Below are 19550 nucleotides of genomic sequence, written 5' to 3'. Positions count from 1 at the left end.
AAAACCTTTGGCAAGCCTTCTGCAGGGTAAACCCGGACAAGGATCTCCTAATTCCCCACCATGTGCCCCTTTTTACCTTTTTCCTTGCTATAGAGCGACTCGGCTCCAATGATTAAAGCTATTAGGACTACGGGGAGGTCAAAACAGTAAAGAGCTTGATTTAAGTACTCACAGTTTTTCCAAGGCAGCCAAGCCATAGAAGGAGCCATTTCTCAGCAGGGAGATCTTGTTGTTACTCAGGTTTCTGTTTAGGGGCAAACGATATGAGAGAGGGAAGATGAGGTGAGCATACAGAATGAGCGAAGGGAGGTACATTTGTAAATATCACAATAATAGAGCTGCCGGAAAAAAAGTACTTAAATTGTTTATCCTCTGCTGTCAATATGTTGGCAAAAGATAAGGATTTATGGCTGATGAGTTGGTGGCTGTAAATTACTCATCCCGGCCACGTTTCTGTCTTGTTTATGGCTGTTTGTGGTTAAGAAGGGTAATGATCCGACCCCCCATCCTCCACTCCTCCATGTCAAAATATCAGCCAGATAGAAAAGCTTCAAGAAACGCCAGTTCAGCACAATTTAATCATCCATTGCTCGCATCAAGGGGATGAAAACATATTCAGACATGATGCAGTAGCTCTATTTGAATTATTTCAGTTACAACCATTGCTATGTTTTCTTTTGCATTTTTGTAATTTTGTAGATGAATTATGTCCCTGCTGAGTGGTAAAAGCCACACGTTCTTCATGTGATGCATTTGTCTAGCAAGAAAAGAAAAGTAGTGCTTGGAGAGGACTTCCTGCTGAGTGTGTTACTGGCAGGCACAAACACACACATACAGAATATTGTCCCATTATTCAACACTGGACCTTGGGACTTGAGCTTTCCCTCAAACCCACCAGAGTAAAAAGACAGACAAGAATACGATATCACACACACACACACACACACACACACACACACAGCAGATATTACTATTCTTGTGAGGTCTTTCTGTTGACAGTATTTATTTCCTAACGTTTACTACCTTAATCCTCAGTACTCTATGGTTAACTTTATCCTTTGACCTAACCCACAACACAGAAATCTTATAGGAATTTTTTTTAACTTAAATTTTAACTTGACAGGAACACTAAACATGCACTGTACAGTGCAGTCCGGTATTACGATCCCACAGTGGCTTGTTAGACCACTGAAGTTCTGTGTTACCTGTGTCTCGAGGGCAAGAGTGATTTAAACACAGGACCAAGTCTACTTGTAACAACATCCACTAGGTTTGTCCAAACAGTGATACAACAGAAGATTACAGGTAGTGAAGTACACCACATGAGGATAAGGAAATGTTTTTGTCAACTAATCATTCTTTTAAGTCTTCGTCGTTTAAGGTTTCTTTACTCGATTGGTCATTGTTTATTTTTTTTGTCATGCTGAATGACTTATTTCCAAGAATCTTCTGAGCAAATCTCTCGTAAACCACAAGAAGTAGTTTCTTTAAGAAGTGGTTTTGATTGTTTATGAAGAAACTAAGTTTTGCAGATCCGTCACTTAAACTAGGCGTAATTACATTGAATAACTGTTAGACTAAACTAAACTAAACTGTGGACTAAGAATTTATTTTGTGTGGTAAAAGGCATAGACACAGTTATATTTGAAACTTTTCAAAATACCTTACACAAGTAAATAGGGCTGGGCGATAATTCAACATCATAATTTGTTTTCTTTCAATGGAATCGATTTCGTCAAAAAATCATGTTAAGATTTTGTTACACATTTACATTGTCTACTTTGACAATAACAAGCACATACCCAGGGGATATAATTTGAGAAAAAAAAATGCCTTAGGGCTAGGCGACATGAAAGGTGATAGAGAAAGGAAAATAAACTGTATATCATCAAAACGATGTCTGAAAGCAGCATCTACGTTTATGTTCTGATCATTGCACATTATGTTCATTTTGCTTTTTTATAAAATAATAAAATATTCAGGACTTTTCCAATCCCCTGAAGAAAACATGCTATATTGTGAAATATATGATTGTGGCGATATGAAATGGATAGCACAGAAGATTTTATCACCCAGCCCTATAAGGAAGATAATAAATAAGACAATCACAATGAAAGGAGCTACTATTTGAGCTTTTTGTCATAAATTACAAGAAGTTTAAAAGCACAGACCTATATTTTCTAAATCAGCCTCCATGGCACAACATTTTTTTGACAACAGTTCCACTTGACAGATTTCTGTCTGTGCCATTAGAGATAGGTGATGTCACCAATCAGTATGTAGGTTCTTTTTTCCAGTGGAAATGTTATGACAGTTGTGGGGTTGCAGTCCACTGTCTATCAAATCTAATCAAACCAAACCAACACAGTCCCTAAAGCAGATTACCGGAGTTTTATTTTTTAAAGCCTTCATAATTCCTGCCTAAAATGCAATAACTCAGAGCTGCACTATTTAGTATTTTTATATCAACAATGTATCAGTTGACTACGAGGAATGTGAAAGGGGTTGTATAGTGACAAACCCACAGTGAATTTCACTGGACTTTGCAGTTCCTCTCAGTTTACAGAGCTTTCTAGCGCTGCATATGAATTGTTGTAGTTATACGACCTGGCTCTTTGCTGTTTTTAATTCCAAAAAGCTATAAACCCCACTGTGGCCAAGCATCAAACAGACAAAGTTAAGCAACTAGCTGGTAAGCAATCGCAGTATTTAGCAACTAAGGAGTTGGTAGAGACTAAAACAAAGCTAAAAAGAGAGTGAAAATCAGTCATGCATTAGTGGTGTTGGCAGCAACGCTACTTAATATAAATGCTAATGCCCCCAATAGCTCTGTAAGTGTTGGATGTGTAATCTCAAATTTACGAGGTGATAATATGTCAGTGAGCCTGTTGCACTGCCCCCAAGTGGACAAAAACATTATTTAATTAATTCAGATCTAATTAGATAGTTGGTGACTATAATGTATAATCATTAATGTATACTCCAAATATGTAACAACTTTCCAGGGGCTTATTAGGGGTTTTAATACATTTACTGAAGGCTTGGATTAAAGTAGTTAATCTTTTCCATTCATTTCCCTGAGACTAGTTGGGCGGCCCTGAGACTAGTAGGGCGGCACGGTGATGTAGTGGTTAGCATTGTCGCATCACAGCAAGAGGGTTCTGTGTTTGAATTGATGACTCTAAATTGCCCATAGGTGTGAATGTGAGTGTGAATGGTTGTCTGTCTCTGTTTGTCTCTATGTGTCCTGTCCAGGGTGTACCCCGCCTCATGCCCAATGTCAGCTTGGATCGGCTCCAGATCCCCCGCGACCCGATCAGGGACAAGCCGTTAAAGATGGATGGATTTATGGCTAGTTGGCATAGTGGTAGCATTAGGGGTTGTGGCAATACCAAACATTTTTAAAGTAAAAAAAATCATTAGATTAGTGATAACTACAACTTTCTTGTTAAGAAGTTCATACTAAAATCTTGCCTTCCCTCTTCTTTCTCACACGCAGACAGAATTTCAAACAAAGCTGTAAACCACAGTACAACAGAGTGAGCGACTAATGATTTATATTGCGCTTATTCTACTGCCCAGATTCACATAATTTTAAATACACCTTGGATGGCGTTTCTAGATTTCATATCTGCTGAAATATTGATTGCTTCAGGCAGCTCCTAAATCATCCGCTGCAGGGCTGCTCTGTCTCTGTGACGCTGTGGATATGTGTCTGCTTATGTGATCTCCTGGCAAAAGCCCTTCTTTGCATGTTTGATGGCGCGTATCTCCTCTCAGCATATGACCACACACACACACATACATACACACACGCTTGCACAAGGTCAGATCCCTACGTGGCCCTCCCCTGCCATCTTCTTTTAACAAGGTTCTTGGAGTGATGGGTCAGGTTTAGGGAGAGATGGGTAATTGGAATGTGTCACTTGTTTCCTCTGTGACGACAGAGCTCTCGTTATGGCTGCAAGGAACATATACTCAAAACTAAACTGTATAAAAGACACAGGAGTAGCAAGCAGCAACCTCCAGTGCTGAAAAATGAAGCCAATGCAGAGGTGCCTAAAGCTGCGGTTACTTGAATGACCACTTGAGGCTCGCTCCCAAAGCGAGTCAATCCTCGTTGACCCTCATGTTAAAATTCCCAACTTTTTTATCAGAATTTAGTGTTCCTGACAACTGTACAGGGGTGATTTTTTCATAATTCACCCGTTGAAATTAAATGAATGCTTAAAATTTGGCCTAATTAAGGGCTTGGCCGTTTTGGATGACAGGTGGGTGCCATCACAGATGTCTAGCTCAGCAACCAGGCCAGTCCATTGCCAACTTGTTTTTTTGGTGTAGTGACTTGTCAATCACAAGGTAACTATGCCCTAAAGCATATCCTGCTTTATTGTCAATTTTATTCTAAATGGAAGAACATTTTACAAAATGAACATCATGCTGTATAAGGTTTTGAAACTGCGGATTTAGGCCATAACATAAAGGAAAATGCTTATAAGTGAGAAGTAGGAACAATTTCTCATTGACTTCAATGAAGTTGGACTTCTTCTTTGAACCAGTGGACTGGTAGCCATCAGAAAGAATAAAGGTTTAAGGCACTTCTGCGTTGGCTTCACTTTTACAGGCCAGGAAGTTGCTGTTTGATTTAACCCTAGGATTGGGGGTAGGATCCCATAATGCATTTTGCTGAATGGGAATATTGCTGGCCAAAATGCTAGGGGAGCATTGCAGAAATGTGTACACTGAAAATGTCGCGGTGAAGACTCGCACTGCAAAAACAGAGGTGCACACTAGTCTTAAACTAACATTTGGTCACAAAAACTTATGAAAATTGTACTATTTGTTTAGCCGAAACAGACAAGAAAGAAAATACAGTACTTTGCACATTTTGCATTTGGGCCAGTATATTGTGTTTCTTACCTTAACAAGCTTGCTTGTGCATATTATTTGTGGAAAGTACCTATCTCTGATAACAGTTATTTTGGCAAAAAAAGAATGCTATAGGAAGTCCCCTTTCAGGGAAAAGCCAGGATAGACATATGCAATGTATTATTTGTTCTTGTCACTGGAGTCTGGTGGCTGTGACGAGAGCACAGATAATGGCTTCAGTCACCCCCCCCCCCCCCCCCCGCATGAACTTAAACAAGACTGTCTGACTACAAGGTAAAGCAGTGAAAATATTCCAAATACAATGTCCACTTAAACTGAGATTGACATGCAGACCATCTACCATATACACTGTCTTTGGATAAGTACCTCATACAACCCCACTTAAAATATCCAAACTATCCCTTTAATGTTCGTCATTTCAAACGGCTTCAGTTTTACAATAGAAAAGTAGATTTGCTGGACTGTAAACTTCCCCAAACCAAAAAATAGCAGAACATTGTTACCCTAAGAATTAACGAACAAACTTGTAACCCCATTATAATTTTAGCTTAGCTATTAGCTTATTATTATTATTACTTGTTCAAACTTTACTTATGTTTGAGAACTCCAGAGTTTGACAGGCCTGCTGTGGCTAGTTTCAGCTGCTATTAGACAATCACTATTTGGGGGCGGGGGTTAGCAAACAAGAATCAGACATGTGGGAGCTTGTAAAATTAATTGTTCAAAATACCTCTCCTTTTCCACCAATCAATCAGAGTACCCAAGCTGTGTGGGAATGAAACACAAGATTTGCAGGCAGCCATTTAGCCGGGCAGAAGTGAGAAAGCAACCATTCATATGGATTTTTATTGTTGTTGATCCAGACATCAATATCCTACTGGGGTTCTTTCAGTTTGGATTCATCTTGACCCAAAGCTCTCCGAGAGCAGAAAATTGCAGCAGATATAAGCCAGCATGGAGTCAACTGGACATGGTAAGAACTACTTGGAAGACTGAACAGGTCAATTTCACAATATTTCACACAGATTTATGGAAAATAACTAAAGCCCTCAATAGTTTCAGTTTTAGTGGTGCAGTGGATTTTCTTATATCATTTCCAGGACCTTACTCTAAAATGGGTGCCAATCACTTGAAGTTGGCAAAAATGGCAGCAGTTGTTTTTTTAAAGCCACAAATGGATGGTGCGATGAAGTGAAGGTAGTCAACACTAGGATCATGAGATACCAATGCTGTCGCTGTGTTTAGTTCCAGGTTTCCCTTCTGATCCCCAGACCACTACCCTCTGTGGACGTCCCACTCAGGGACAGGCAGCCTCTGTTTGTGCAAACTCAAGCGTGTCCTGTGCTGTCCTGTGCTGTGCTATGCTGCGCGCATGTGTGTGTTTGTATGAGTGCACGTCTGCTTGCCGACCTCTGCATGCCTATCTCAGGCTTCTGCATAACGTCCAGGAAATCACAGGAAAAACAAAATTGAACATTATGTAAACAGCCCATGACAAACTTCTGGAGCGTCCGTCCAACTCTCTATTTACATTATCAATTATGTTCTTGGCGGATAAGCTGCTTTCAATGAGGGAGGAGTGCACAGATTCAGTATTGTCTCTGGCAAATGGTTCATGTCATTGCTGACTGTGTGTCAGTCCCAGCCACAGCCCGACGTGTATATGGACAAGACCACAAGTTCATAGCTTTTAAATGTTGCACTTCCACAATTATCCCATAAGGTATAGAGCACGTTTGTGTGCATTTTGGCTTTTTTGTGAACTCCGGTTGGATAGTTTATCACTCGTTGTTTTTACTACCCAGTATATAGAATAAACAAAAAGATTCATCCACGTGAATCATTTTCTTAGAAAATAAATTAAAATAATAGTTTCAGACCTAATATATCTTAAACATTAAAATAAACTATAAAATCTGGACTGTTTGTCAGACAAAACAAGCAACTTAAAGGCTTCCCCTGAGGCCCTGTGGAGTTGTAATGGACATTTTAGAGACAAAGAAACCTATGGGTTAAACAATAATAAAATGAATACAGTTGCAGCCCTAAATCTCATAATCCCATTACAATGATTTGCTTCAGTCCCTTAAGCTTTGAGGATAGTAAAAAATATTAAACACAGTGAGCAAGTTCCATATCAGTTCTTCTTTAAAACAGGAGCTCTGGCTTTCATTCCCTCTCCACGCCACAGCTGGGATATTTCTGTGAGGTCCAACTCAAGAGTCACCACTCTAGAATCTTGCCAGGCTGCCATGCACCAGAGACATCCAAATATATTATTATCGGAGAACAGAATCAAAAATAGCTTCAACAGACGCCATCCAACACGCCAATCATGAGGACCAAGTGCACTAAAGATCACAACATGAACTATTACAAACATTTGGATCACTGGCCTCAAGGTTTCTAACCACTTCTCTTCAAACGACCAAACCCTCTGTTATTTTTGAAGATCAAGTTACTTGACACAGCTAACCAAAATAACATATTTTATATCTAATAACATTGACTTTGGACAGGAAAGAGACATTGCTTCAGGGGTTAGCTACAGATGGACGGTTAACACAGCCTGCCTGGGACAACACCCTTTATAATCCAGACCACAATGGGAAGAAAAAGGCACAGGTTTTAGTGGTACAAATGCGCCAGGAGTAAGATGTATGCACTTGTTTTTTTTATGAATTCACTTCAATTATTTAAGTCTCTAGTTTCTACTCTGGCTAGAAATGTTATGTGCATAAAATTTTGAAGCTAGATATGAGATTATGTCATTTGTTAGCTGGGAGTAGATTGATAAAAAATATTTTTGCTCAGATGATTTGACTCTACTAACCTTAACACTTCTGTTTGACATTGTGTGCCAAAACTGAATTTCCCTCATGGCACAAAAGGGAAAGGAAAAAGAAGCAGCAACTTCCTTCTCTTGAAAGGAAGCAGGAGGGCACATGGGATGTAGTGTTTAGTAGGGTTGGAGTCACATCAAATCACTTGCAGTACTTTAAGGATCTTACCACATTACTGCAGTATTTTATATTCTACATACGCTTAATAGTTTTGCATCAGGAGCTCCACTATTTGGAGCAAGCTTGTGAAAAATGAGATGTGCCAAGATTCACTAAATCAGCATTTCATATATTATGGTGTTAGCGTATTTTAATGCCTAAAACTGAATTTCAATTTATAACAAAAATAGTAGTTACAAATGCTGAAAATTAAACCCAAAAGGATTTGATAAGGGGTTCAAACGTGGGTTTATATGTCAATTCAGATTTTAAAAAATACAATTGAATGTTAACTCTGGATCTTTTATTTATTGTGAGCACTAAAAACTACAAACAGAACTTAAAGCAGCCCCATTTATTTATTTTAAATGTGTTGTTTCTTTCCTTTCCTAGTGCGAGAAGTTGGCCTGTAACTGCCCTGCCAGTATTTTGAATCTTGGCTTGAATGGAGTTGGTGCAATTCTCATGCATATGTGGAGGTACTCATTGTTGAGCCTGGAATGGTACTTGGTTTTAATAATGTCTGTAGGGGAGAAAGTGAAAATATTCAGCTCACCATCACGTGATATAACCACATAACAATCAGTGACTCATTGATTGAGATGAACCACACACTTCTAAAATACAGACACGGTCTACACAGTGCTCGCAAGTGTGTACGTTTTTAGGTTCATACTTTTATAGGGTTACTTTTTGGGTTTCGACTAGAACATGTTATATGCTTTAATGATTAAAACACATTCTTTTTCTCATACTCTGTCTGAATATACCTATATTCACCCATGTCGGAAACGCTATCTTTAGCACCTGTCTCTTTAAGACCCCCTCCTGAAAATAGCCCTGTCTGCTCTGATTGGTCAGCATTTCCAGGTTCCACATCTGCACTCTCTGAGTCTCTGTACCATCATTGCAGCCAGGGAATGACTGTGACAGCACTTTCTATCTATAAATAGTATAGTTGTGACATCACAACCGTACAGAAGTCCTGGCGGCTGGTTTGAAGGCACAGTTTCTGAATACAAACTGTGTGCATTTCTTTGTGGATTGAGTGTTTTGATACTTTTTACAATATTCGACCATTTTAAGGAGAAGAAAATAAGACAGAATCTTCTGAATAAAATAACTATAAAGTGCCTCTTTTAGAAAAAGTGCAAACAGAGCTTCAAGCAGCCCCGTTTATTTATTTTAAATGTGTTGTTTCTTTCCTTTCCTAGTGAGAGAAATTGGCCTGTAACTGCCCTGCCAGTATTTTGAATCTTTTCTTGAATGGAGTTAGTGCCATTCTCATGCATATGTGGAGGTGCTCATGGTGAGCCTGGAATGGTACTTGGTTTTACTAATGTCTGTAGGGGAGAAAGCGGAAATATTCAGCTCACCGTCATGTGATATAGCCACATCAGTGGTCATTCTGAGTGACACACTTACAAGCTGACATGTCAAGACTTCAACATCTATAACCATCCCTGATTCAAAAACAACATGCATACACTAACACACACACACACACACACACACACACACACACACACACACACACACACACACACACACACACAAACACACACACACACACATACGTCGCCTGCCAAGGCTCCTGTGAGACGAGCAGCAGAGCTAATATGCTTCCCACTGTGATCACATCCTGCAACAGAAGCAACACACATCAGGGTTGTAATCACCTTGTTTTACAGTGAGTCAGAAAACAGAGAAAAGAAAACAAACTGGAGTTTACCCTCCTCTGCTCTTAAATTTATGAGACTTTAAGTAACTAAAGTATTTACTTAGTGGTGTAGGGAGGAGGCAGGGACAGCAGAGCAGAGAAGTATCCTTGGCAGACGCTGTATTTGTCTTAACTTAATAATTTTAGATGTTCAGTCTGGGTTTCGACACATTCTTGGTTTGTTAAGACTGTATCACAATTTACAGTGTCCTCTCTCCCCCCGCGGTCATGAACTCTTGATCAGTGAATCATCATTGTCTCAAGAAAATGTGATCAGCTGTTTCTCTCAAACACATCACATGAAGGGTAGTTACAGAGCTTTTCTAATCTGAAGGAACTCACACCTTTACAAGATACTAACACTTTGCTGCTAAATAGATTAATCAATACCTGCTTATAAAGGAGACTGGGGGCTTCTAACATGCAGCAACATCATGAATTGGCCCTGATCTCACGGTTCTTAAGCACACAGATAACTCCAGGGCAAATGTTTTTGGCTTTAGCTATCGCAGAAGGCAAAGTGCTGGGGAATCTAAAAGTATTACACCCTCTGGGGCTTAGACAACCGATATCGGAGAGAGCACTCATCTAAAGATGAACCTTTTGCTTTCTTCAAATCTTCCATATCACTGGAGATAAGCATGAGAGAAGCCAACAGAGGAACAGAGAGAGGAAAAGAGAGATTGGCATGACTCCTCGCAGAGTGATATGTTAGATACAACATATTCTCATCGGGGTCATTTTGGTCACATCTCTTTAGATTAGCAGCCAGTTCTCTATGCACATGTGTGACAGATCATTTAGGGCATTTTACGCTCTGAATGTGTGAGCTCACAGGGTTTGTCAGCGAGGTGATGCACAGGAGAATGTGGACGGGCTATGTGTGCATGTAAATAAAATATTCATGCAGAAGTACTCAGAACTTTGAAGAGGGTAGAGCAGAAACAGCACCTCGACAGACAAGAAAAAGCCCCAGAGGAATAACAGTGAAGGGAAAATAAGAGACAGGGAGGTAAGGCGAGAAGGCGGAGAACACACAAGGTTATATTTATAGTGATACAGAAAAATAAGATGAGAGATACAGAGCCATTTAAGGAAAATTATCAAGAAATAATTGTGTTTTGACATGCAATGTTTGTACATGAAGACACACACTAGCCTCCTACTCTTGATCATGCTGATATCACAAACTGGCCATCTAGAGTAAAGCACCACATGATGTAAAACCGTAGCTATTTTACACTATGCTTCCTGTGGTGTCTCCTGGGTCTCTCTCTCTACTCTAGCATGATAACTGACATGTTCTTGTAGTGGTTTGGAGCCTGCCTGGCTAACCCGTCCTGATCACTTCCCTCTAGACACCGCAAACAGCCCCTCCTGTCTGTCTCTGAAAGGATGATGATGGTGATGATGATGATGAGGGCTGGCTACGTTATGCCAAACACCTTCAGATTTTGGGTCAGGCCCACACCCAATGTCGTTGTTTTTTCTCTCGTTTGAAAAGCAGACAACCAGGCGTTAGAGGAGCTTAGTGTGGTTCCATCAGAGAACATGAACAAAATGCAGCAGCTGAAAGTACAGTAAATCAGAAACACTGCACGTTTCTTGCAAAAATTCAGTGTTATATGCTAAGAAGAGAAAACTAAACTAAATCTAAGGAGAAAAATCATAATCTTTGAACGTGTAAACGATAACAATATGTAGCTTTAACAACAATGTAAACAACAGATGTATGAACAAATTAACTAATGTAGCACTGTAGCTAAGAATTGTAAAAACAGCTCATTCAGCAGTTTGGCCTGTTGCCAGTTTTTGGAAACAGATGAATGGCTTAAATTCATGCACAATCCCACTACAAAAACAGCTGGAATAAAACAACTACCTGCTGCTGATGAAAATGACCATGAGAGCGGTGAGAGTGAACCAAAACAGTGAAGTTGCCAGCCATAAAACCAAAAGACTGAGCTCAAAGTCACATAAAGCTTCACAGAACTGAGGGGAACTGCAGAGTCGGGTAATAAATTATTTAGTCATGTGATTGAACAAGACTTTAACATTACTTTTAAAAGTCGAACTGACTGTCAAGGGATAATATTGCAATAACATCACCCACAACACATCACAAGACTAAACCAACAATAATAAAATGAATAAAATGAGACAACTACTATATATTTGTGTCAAAAGTCTAAGGCCTCGTCCACACGCACACAGGTATTTTTTTTTATAGAAATAGCTTTTTCTATACTGTTTGACTTTTCGTCAACAGGTAGCTGCAGTTTAGGCATAGATTGTATAAAAACTGGACGTGGCATACCCGTCGAGGTCGGTTCTCTCAACTTTATCCAATCGTGCTCGCCTAGGGGAGTCGCCATCTTGTCAGACTCTGACTCTGCCTCATTTCCTCTTACCAAAAAAGGTGGGAGGGACATACATCGATCTGGCTGACGTATACCTCCGAGGAGAAGTGAGGGCCAGCGGCTAGCTGTCACTCAAGAGGCAACACCCCTAAATATTCATAAACTTTAACCTCCAATAAAATAAAAACTAGCTTGTACAAAGAAGTTCACCCTCCTCAGTGTTGTCATGGAGATATGACCTAAACATAGAAACTAGAAAAAAAGTTTTGTTTGTACCCGGCCTTAAATAGGTTTAATGATGCTGTGAAAACTGCCTGTTTAACATGGGGTCAATGAGAAACTGCTCTATTGTGCAAACTACCCTAGTGGCCACTCAGACAACTGCAGTTTCTGGCACTTCCGTATTGGATCAACCAGGAAGTCGCTGGGGTGGGGGCTTGGTTTTAAGTCACTGAACACTGATCTTTTTGAAAACATGGCCTAGACATGGCCAAAATAGTGGATGTTCTAATTTCTAACAGGACTTTCTACATGTTTAGTTGTTACTCCTCCACTATACCGAGAAACAGAGATGTACAAATACGCTACAAGGTAATCAATACACAGTTGCGGCCAAGAAGCCTTCCAGTAATAGCTTTTATTCATGCTTCTGATTGGCTAAGAAGGCATTAGGGTTCTGGTGATATCATCCCCTGTTGGTGTGGCTTGCTCTTGACAGCGCTTCAACTGTGATTTGTTTTTCTGTTTTTAGAAACAGTGCATGTGTGGATGACAATTTGTTTGAGAACAAAGGAGGAGAAACTGTACTTGTTGACAACGCTTGGCCTTAATCAATATATAAGTCAGGTGCCTAGTGTACACTGCCTGTTTGTTGCACTAAATAAATTGTGATCGCAACCCTTGTGTAAAACAAAAGTGAAAGTCAATCTGAACTCCACATTTAGGGATAGCTACAGTAGTCACAATGATATGCAAATGAAGCAACAGGTCAGCTTGCAACAGGTCAGCTTGCAATAAGTCAGCTTGCAACAGGTCAACTTGCAACAGGTCAGCTTGCAACAGGTCAGCTTGCAACGCAGCAGCTCAGCAAAAGGGAAAACAGCAGCATAAGAAGTTTATAAGAACTGAAGAAGTTTTCGGTTATTTAAGTGCACAGTGTGTGTCTCTTTGCATGCAGTTTCCAACAGTGAAGAGACTCAGAGGCTCAGTTACAATCAGCTGTTAGTGGCAGTCACATCATCTCAATCAGCCTCAGGCTCAGCTATCAAGTGACGTTTTAACCAAACACTTCACATCCCCACTTTCCCAGCAACCTCTCTGTCACTCCTTCTGTTCCTCTAATGGTTCTTTCATTGCCTCTCCATGTCTATCTTCCATCTTTACTCCATCCCTTGTCTGCTCCAAAATCTGTCCCTCCTCTCCCCTGGACAAGCGGTGCGTCTTCCTGTTAGTGCACTGCCTGAGACAGGTGTCGGCTACAATCTCAGCTGCTGCTCTATGCAGAGAGGCAGTGCACGGCAGTGTTGAAACCATTACGCCAGATAGATCCCCAAGGTCAACAGAGCTGTCAGGTCGAGCTCAAAACTCCTTGACTCCCCCCCATGGATGATAAGGAAAACACTCTGAGCTGTTAATCCAGGCCCTTGTGCTGCACAGATTTACTGACACATTCCTACATACAATTCATTTTCATCTTTCTTATGTATGCTAATGTTCTTTTATTTGCTTGTTAAGTTGTTTTTCTTGGCATTTGCAAGACTGTATTTTGCAGGGTTCGTTACTCATAAACATTTTATTGATGCAATAATAAAAGGCAAAAAGAAAATCAACAAAGCCCAAACTGTGCCTTTAATTAGAGGTGGCATTTGTATCTGGGTTAGCATACTAGAACGTGACTGTGTGTTGTCATTAAGGGAAAACGCTCTACAAGGAGCTCATAGTCTATGTAGGTGGTGAGATCAGGAGAATGAGGAGAGCATGCAGGGAGACATTTGTGAGATTTGTTGGGCAGTCTACAGAGGGGAGATTGGTATGTGCATACTTCCCCTGATATATCTGTTTATTTGCACAGCACATCTAAACAAAAGAGCGAGCAGGGAGGCCACTTGAGCCTGACAAAGGTCACATTTCCTAATGCAGGAAAACTGCTTCCTGGCCAGCTAGTGCTCGGCTGTAGGATTTAGTTCACCAAGGAATAGGACGGAGTGAGGATTAGGCTTATTTTTACTTGTCTAAACATAACACAGCATTTCTCAAGTGAACTGAGCAAAATGTGTCAATAGAAAGAAGCCTCAAGCTGCAGTCAATTTGATACTTACTGTGTATTTTGGAAAACCTTAAAGGTCCCATATTGTAATAAGTGACATTCACATGTCTTTTTTATTATAAAGCAGGTGGAGGTGCTGTGAAAATACTGTGAAAGTATCAAAACACTCAATCTACAGAGAAACTGTGTCTTTAAACAAGTCATCAGGACTTCTGTACAGTTGTGATTTCATAACTATACTATGCGCATTTAAGCAATTTCTACCTATAGAAAGTGTGCTGTTACTGTCATTCCCCTCCTGCATTGACAATGCAGAGATGCCAAAAGATACAGACGATAGAGTTGCACCGATCCCGTTTTTTTCCGATCCAATCCGTTACCGATACCTTGGCTGAGCGAATCGTCCGATACCCGGTACTACTGTTTAATGAATGAACCGTGTACTTTGCCATGTGAGTTAAGGCATTAGGCTTGACATAAACATTTAGCCTTGTTAAATAAAAGGTAACAAATGAGCACAGATATAAATGTTCTTAATATTTTTTTATTAACAAATAATAAAGTGGACATTAGCAGCAAAAATAAATAAATAACTCTTCCATGTAAGGTGCGCTGCAAACAGATATTTTAAAATGTAATATAAAACCCTAACCGGTGTTGCAAACAGAATTGAAGTGACTTGGATTGCTGTAACTGTATTGCTGTGTATGATACTAATAAAAATGAATTAGCTGGATCAGCCTTATTCATCCGATATCCGATCCAGCTAATTAGTCAATATCAGAGCTGATTTCCGATCTGGGTATTGGATCGGTGCATCTCTAACAGAAGACCTGGAAACGCTGTCCAATCAGAGCAAACTGGGCTTTTTCAGGGGGGGTGTTAAAGAGACAGGTGTTGAAGCGTTTTAGAGAGAGGTTAACAGTAACAGAATGAGATTTTTTTTTTTTTTTTTTAATGAAAGCATTTAAACATGTATAAACACAAAAAACATGTATGGACATGACAATGAGCAAAATAGGTCACCTTTAAGTCTTTAATTTGTAGACCAATTTAAAAAATCAAGCTTCATTAGTACCTGCAAGCTCTAACAGTCCCACTTTGATGAATGTTGGAAACAAAACAGAGCTTTTAACCATTCTCCACTTAAAGGAACAAAAGCACCCCTACATGGAGGCAAACACCACTCCAAATAAATTGCAGTAAGCAAAGTGCTACCATTAATCAACTGTGCTCTTAGTTCAGAACGAGTGGTCGGCTGTAACTTGTCAAGGGCCTTTACATTTAGCATTTGTTTTTACACTCTGAAAGTAGACATCAAGTTTCCAAGAATAAAACAGTCTATTAATCTAGCAGTCAAAATGTGCACCTGCAGAGAGAGGGGGGGGCATGTGGGGAAAGTTATCAGCCCTCGAGTGTTTGAAGTGCTATTTCATCTACAAGAGAGGCACAGATGAATACTAAGGGAGGTGTCTCAAAGTCCCTGTCGAAGTGAAAGATCTATGTTTGAATAACTTTGAATACAATGCAAATATTATCCCTAAAGAGCGCAGTGAAAGGCCAAAGATTTATCCAGAGGGGGTAAGTGTAACAACACAAGACAGGTGAGATTTGAATGTGGCTTAGACTGGGGCTGGTGTTATGGGGACCACTAAGGGTCCAAAAGCACATTAAGTCTGCCATTATTTGAATGAGTAATTCAATCAATTTAATCAGTAACAGTAAGAGCAAGTTTCTATGAGGATCTATAGTCCAGGCTTGTGGTCCTCACCAGTAACAAGAAGAGAACTTCACGCTATCTTTTTAGTTTATGTCTCTTATTAAAGCTGCCTCAGTATATTTAATTTCTTCTCCAATTCCAACGGTTCATCAGAGCAGATCCCAGAACTGGTTAACTGGTGATACTCTAAAGAGTGAACTTTGGAAGCACCATCTCAATGAAATAAATTACAAAGGAATTTAAACCTTCAACACCTCATCTTTTTTAACCTTTTAGGAAATGTCTGTTCTTGTTTCTGCTGTTTAAATAAAAAAACATATTCCATTTAAATACAACACAGAGAAGCAATAAATCCTCACCTTCAACAGATTTTGTTTGAAATGTTTGGAATTTTTGCTTACATAAATGACAAACAATTAAAGGAGGTATTGCAGTTGTTGGCAATTCTGTCAACTAATTAATTCAATGGTTCATTGTCTCAGGGCATACAATCAGGAATATAAATGCCCAATTATATTTAATCAGTAGTAATAGTGGAATGCAGTTTAATTGGTCTAATGGTCGAAATAGTGTTCTGTTTAATATTTTTCTTGTATTTGCTTTATGTTATGTAATATTGTAGTAAGGGAGTGCATTTCCGGTTAATTTAGAAACCATTATTTAATATTTTGGACTAGAGTATCAATATGAACCCATATTATTTCTGCTGTATACTATTTTGTAGAATAAAAGCTGCACTGTAATGATTTATTTGACTTGTAAAAATCGTAAACTCACTTTTCCTGGATGAAATACTTGCTGATGAGATGTGTCAAAGCTCTGTAACCTTGCTGAATCAGTTAATGACACTTAATGCTCTTGCCCATGCATTCAGGTCCCCTAAATGGGATTTAAGGATCTCCAAGGGCCCTTTAGAGAGTGCCAAGGCCCCTAAGAAAAACCCCACAGTCCTAGACAGTGTCCTAATTTAACATTACGTTTACGTGTCATCTTTGGACTTCTCACTGTTATTACTCCTTATAAAGTTTAAATATGTATCTGAGTCAGGACAACATGAAAATCTGAAAAATGTCAGAAATGTGATTGAGCTCTGTAATTAGTGCAGAAGGTGTTTTCAGTGGTATGAAAGTGCTACTGAAACCTACTTACAGGGACACGGTTTTGTTGGGTAAGAAGCTGGGCTGCAGGGTGTCCATCAAGTCCACATCATCGCACACAACTTTCACTCGGACTTGCTGCCTGCTTAGCTCCTTGGACCTCTCCGCCGAGCAGTGACAGCTGTCAACGATCAGGTCCGGACAGTTTCTGTTGCTCAGGCTCGACTCCCACAGCCCGACTATTACGCACAGCAAAGTCAGCGCTCTCATGGTGGACTGGGTTTCTTTAAAAGACGAACAAAAAAGAAAAAACACGCTCCTTTCAAGTTATATCCTCCCAACTTCTGTGACAAGTCGGGACCATTTCACATTGCCTCCCGTCACATTAAAGCACAGCCTGTGATCGAGCTGCAGTCCGAATCTCATGCCCTGCTGGTCACCTGCTGCTGCGTCCCAAACAGCTGTAAACTTTCAGCGCTACTTTTGAGACTCAATCCGAGAGGTAAGTAAATCTTCAGGGGTTTGAAACGCTGTATCTTTTCCTTTCTGTGTTATAAGAAGTCCTCCAAACTGTTTTTAGTGCTGTGACGTACGGTAAAACTTTCAACGGCGCGCTTTCAAAGCCCGGATAAACTTTTCTGCGACGTATCCTTTCCAAGCGGCAGCAGCATATTAAATATAAATATAGATAAATAAATATATGGCTGAGGTAGAAAATCGTACCTTATCATCTACCACAAATCCGTCTTGTGTTTGAGCTACTGCATGCCGTGTTTCACATTCACTCTTATCATCCACGTTTTGCGCCCTAGGACTTGTTGCGCAGTGTCCAGAAAGTCCCTCCCCGTCGAGTCCTGACAGGCTGGCGTAGGCTTCTAAACTTCTCACGTCCCAAACAGATACACGAGGACACATGAACCGTTCGATAACATGTGATATCGATAAACCCCGCTGGTTCCTTTCATTCCTCTCACATGAAGTATTTGTCAAGTCCCTAAAACCAAGAGTGAAAGAGGGGTAAATCATCTAATCCAAGCCATGGTCTGCAGGATGAAACAACAATGCAATTAAACTCTTTCTCATCTGTGTCACCCCCAAGGGTCCCCTGAAGGACCCTGGGCCAACTTTGGGATCTGCAGCAGACTGCTGTGTGCATCAGGCATGATTTCTCAAACACAAACATTTACACAGGGTGATGAGAAGTGTTGCTGTTTGTTTTATTCTCTTCATTTACCCAGCAACAGCTGCAAAGGAACTGTTTGTATCCGCTTGCTGTGGCCTGTACACAAACTGAAAATGATCTAAACCCTGAATCACTTCTGAATCATATGATACTCCCAAGAACTGTTTCACCACAAGTCTAGTTATCACCCTCCTATAATATTTCTATAAGGACACACAATGGATCATATTAGATTCAATCACACATCGTTCTTTCATTCAAGTTTATTTAAAGAGAAACAGGTTTTTTTTCCAGCACATCGCAGTGTCATGTTAATGTTACAGGATCATGTTGCTCTACTGTGATTAGCTGTGATGAGAAGCTGCTGTAGGTGTCGGGCACTTTACGAGCACAGGACTCACTTGTAAACCTGACATTCATTAAAATGATGGCAATAAATAAAGATTATGGGTTGGAAAGTGACTGAGTTGACACAGTAGCACACGGTTGGACTACTGGGGTTGATTAATGGCATGCCACTTTATAGTTGCACTTAAAATATTTCAGAAACCGTGCAAAATGAAGAATGAATTAGATGTTTTAAAGGTCCCATATTGTAATAAGTGAGACTTCCATGTCTTCTCTGATAATAAAGCAGGTGGAGGTGCTATTTAAATACTTTGAAAGTACTAAAACGCTCAGTCCACAGAGATATGCACACTCCCTGTATTCAGAAACTGTGCCTTTAAACGAGCCGTCGGGGCTTCTGTACGGTTGTGATGTCACAACTATACTATATATAGGTAGAAAGTGCTGCTACAGTCATTCCCCGGCTGCAATGACCGTGCAGAGATGTCAAGAGTGCAGATGGGGTGGACCCAGAAAAAAAGAGGGCCTTAAAGAGACAGGTGCTAAAACAGAGTGTTTCAGACAGAGGGTGAATACAGGTATATTCAGACAGAGAGGATGAGAAAAACATTAAAGCATGTAAACATGTTCTAGTATACACTCAAAACACATATGTCCCCTTTAATTGTCTTAATGATGCATGTTCTCTGTCTAAGGAAGTGAGTGTGACTTAGAAATAACACCTCTGTCTATGACACAGGTTGACTGAGAGGTATGAATACAGTAAATATACAGTTTCAGCTTTCTTTAACAACATTGAGTACCAATAAATGCCGTTCCAGTCGCAGCCTCTTACTGTCTCTTGACAGACAATGTTTCCAGTCGCAGCCTCTTAATGTCTCTTGACAGACAATATAATAGTTACATATACTCTTATCAGAGAATGGAGAGTTTGAACAGCCCACACAGTGTATTCAGTGACATC

The 19550-nt window shown here is 40.0% G+C and overlaps 1 protein-coding gene across 1 annotated transcript in view; it reads right to left on the bottom strand.

Annotated features, from left to right (window-relative positions):
* adgra1b (adhesion G protein-coupled receptor A1b) overlaps window positions 1–17325 on the bottom strand; it is a gene marked incomplete at its 5' end in the record, with an annotated part of 178159 nt that extends 160834 nt beyond the window's left edge. The window contains 2 exons of the mRNA XM_083922752.1: window positions 173–244; window positions 17108–17325. Coding sequence (XP_083778878.1) covers window positions 173–244; window positions 17108–17325 — 290 coding nt within the window. The remainder of the gene's footprint in view (window positions 1–172; window positions 245–17107) is intronic.
* Between the last annotated feature and the right edge of the window lie 2225 nt (window positions 17326–19550).

Source organism: Echiichthys vipera, assembly GCF_963691815.1.
Source record: "Echiichthys vipera genome assembly, chromosome: 11".
Lineage (NCBI taxonomy): Eukaryota > Metazoa > Chordata > Actinopteri > Perciformes > Trachinidae > Echiichthys > Echiichthys vipera.
The sequence above is the reverse complement of the archived record's forward strand: the minus strand, read 5'-3'. Positions and strand labels throughout refer to the sequence as shown.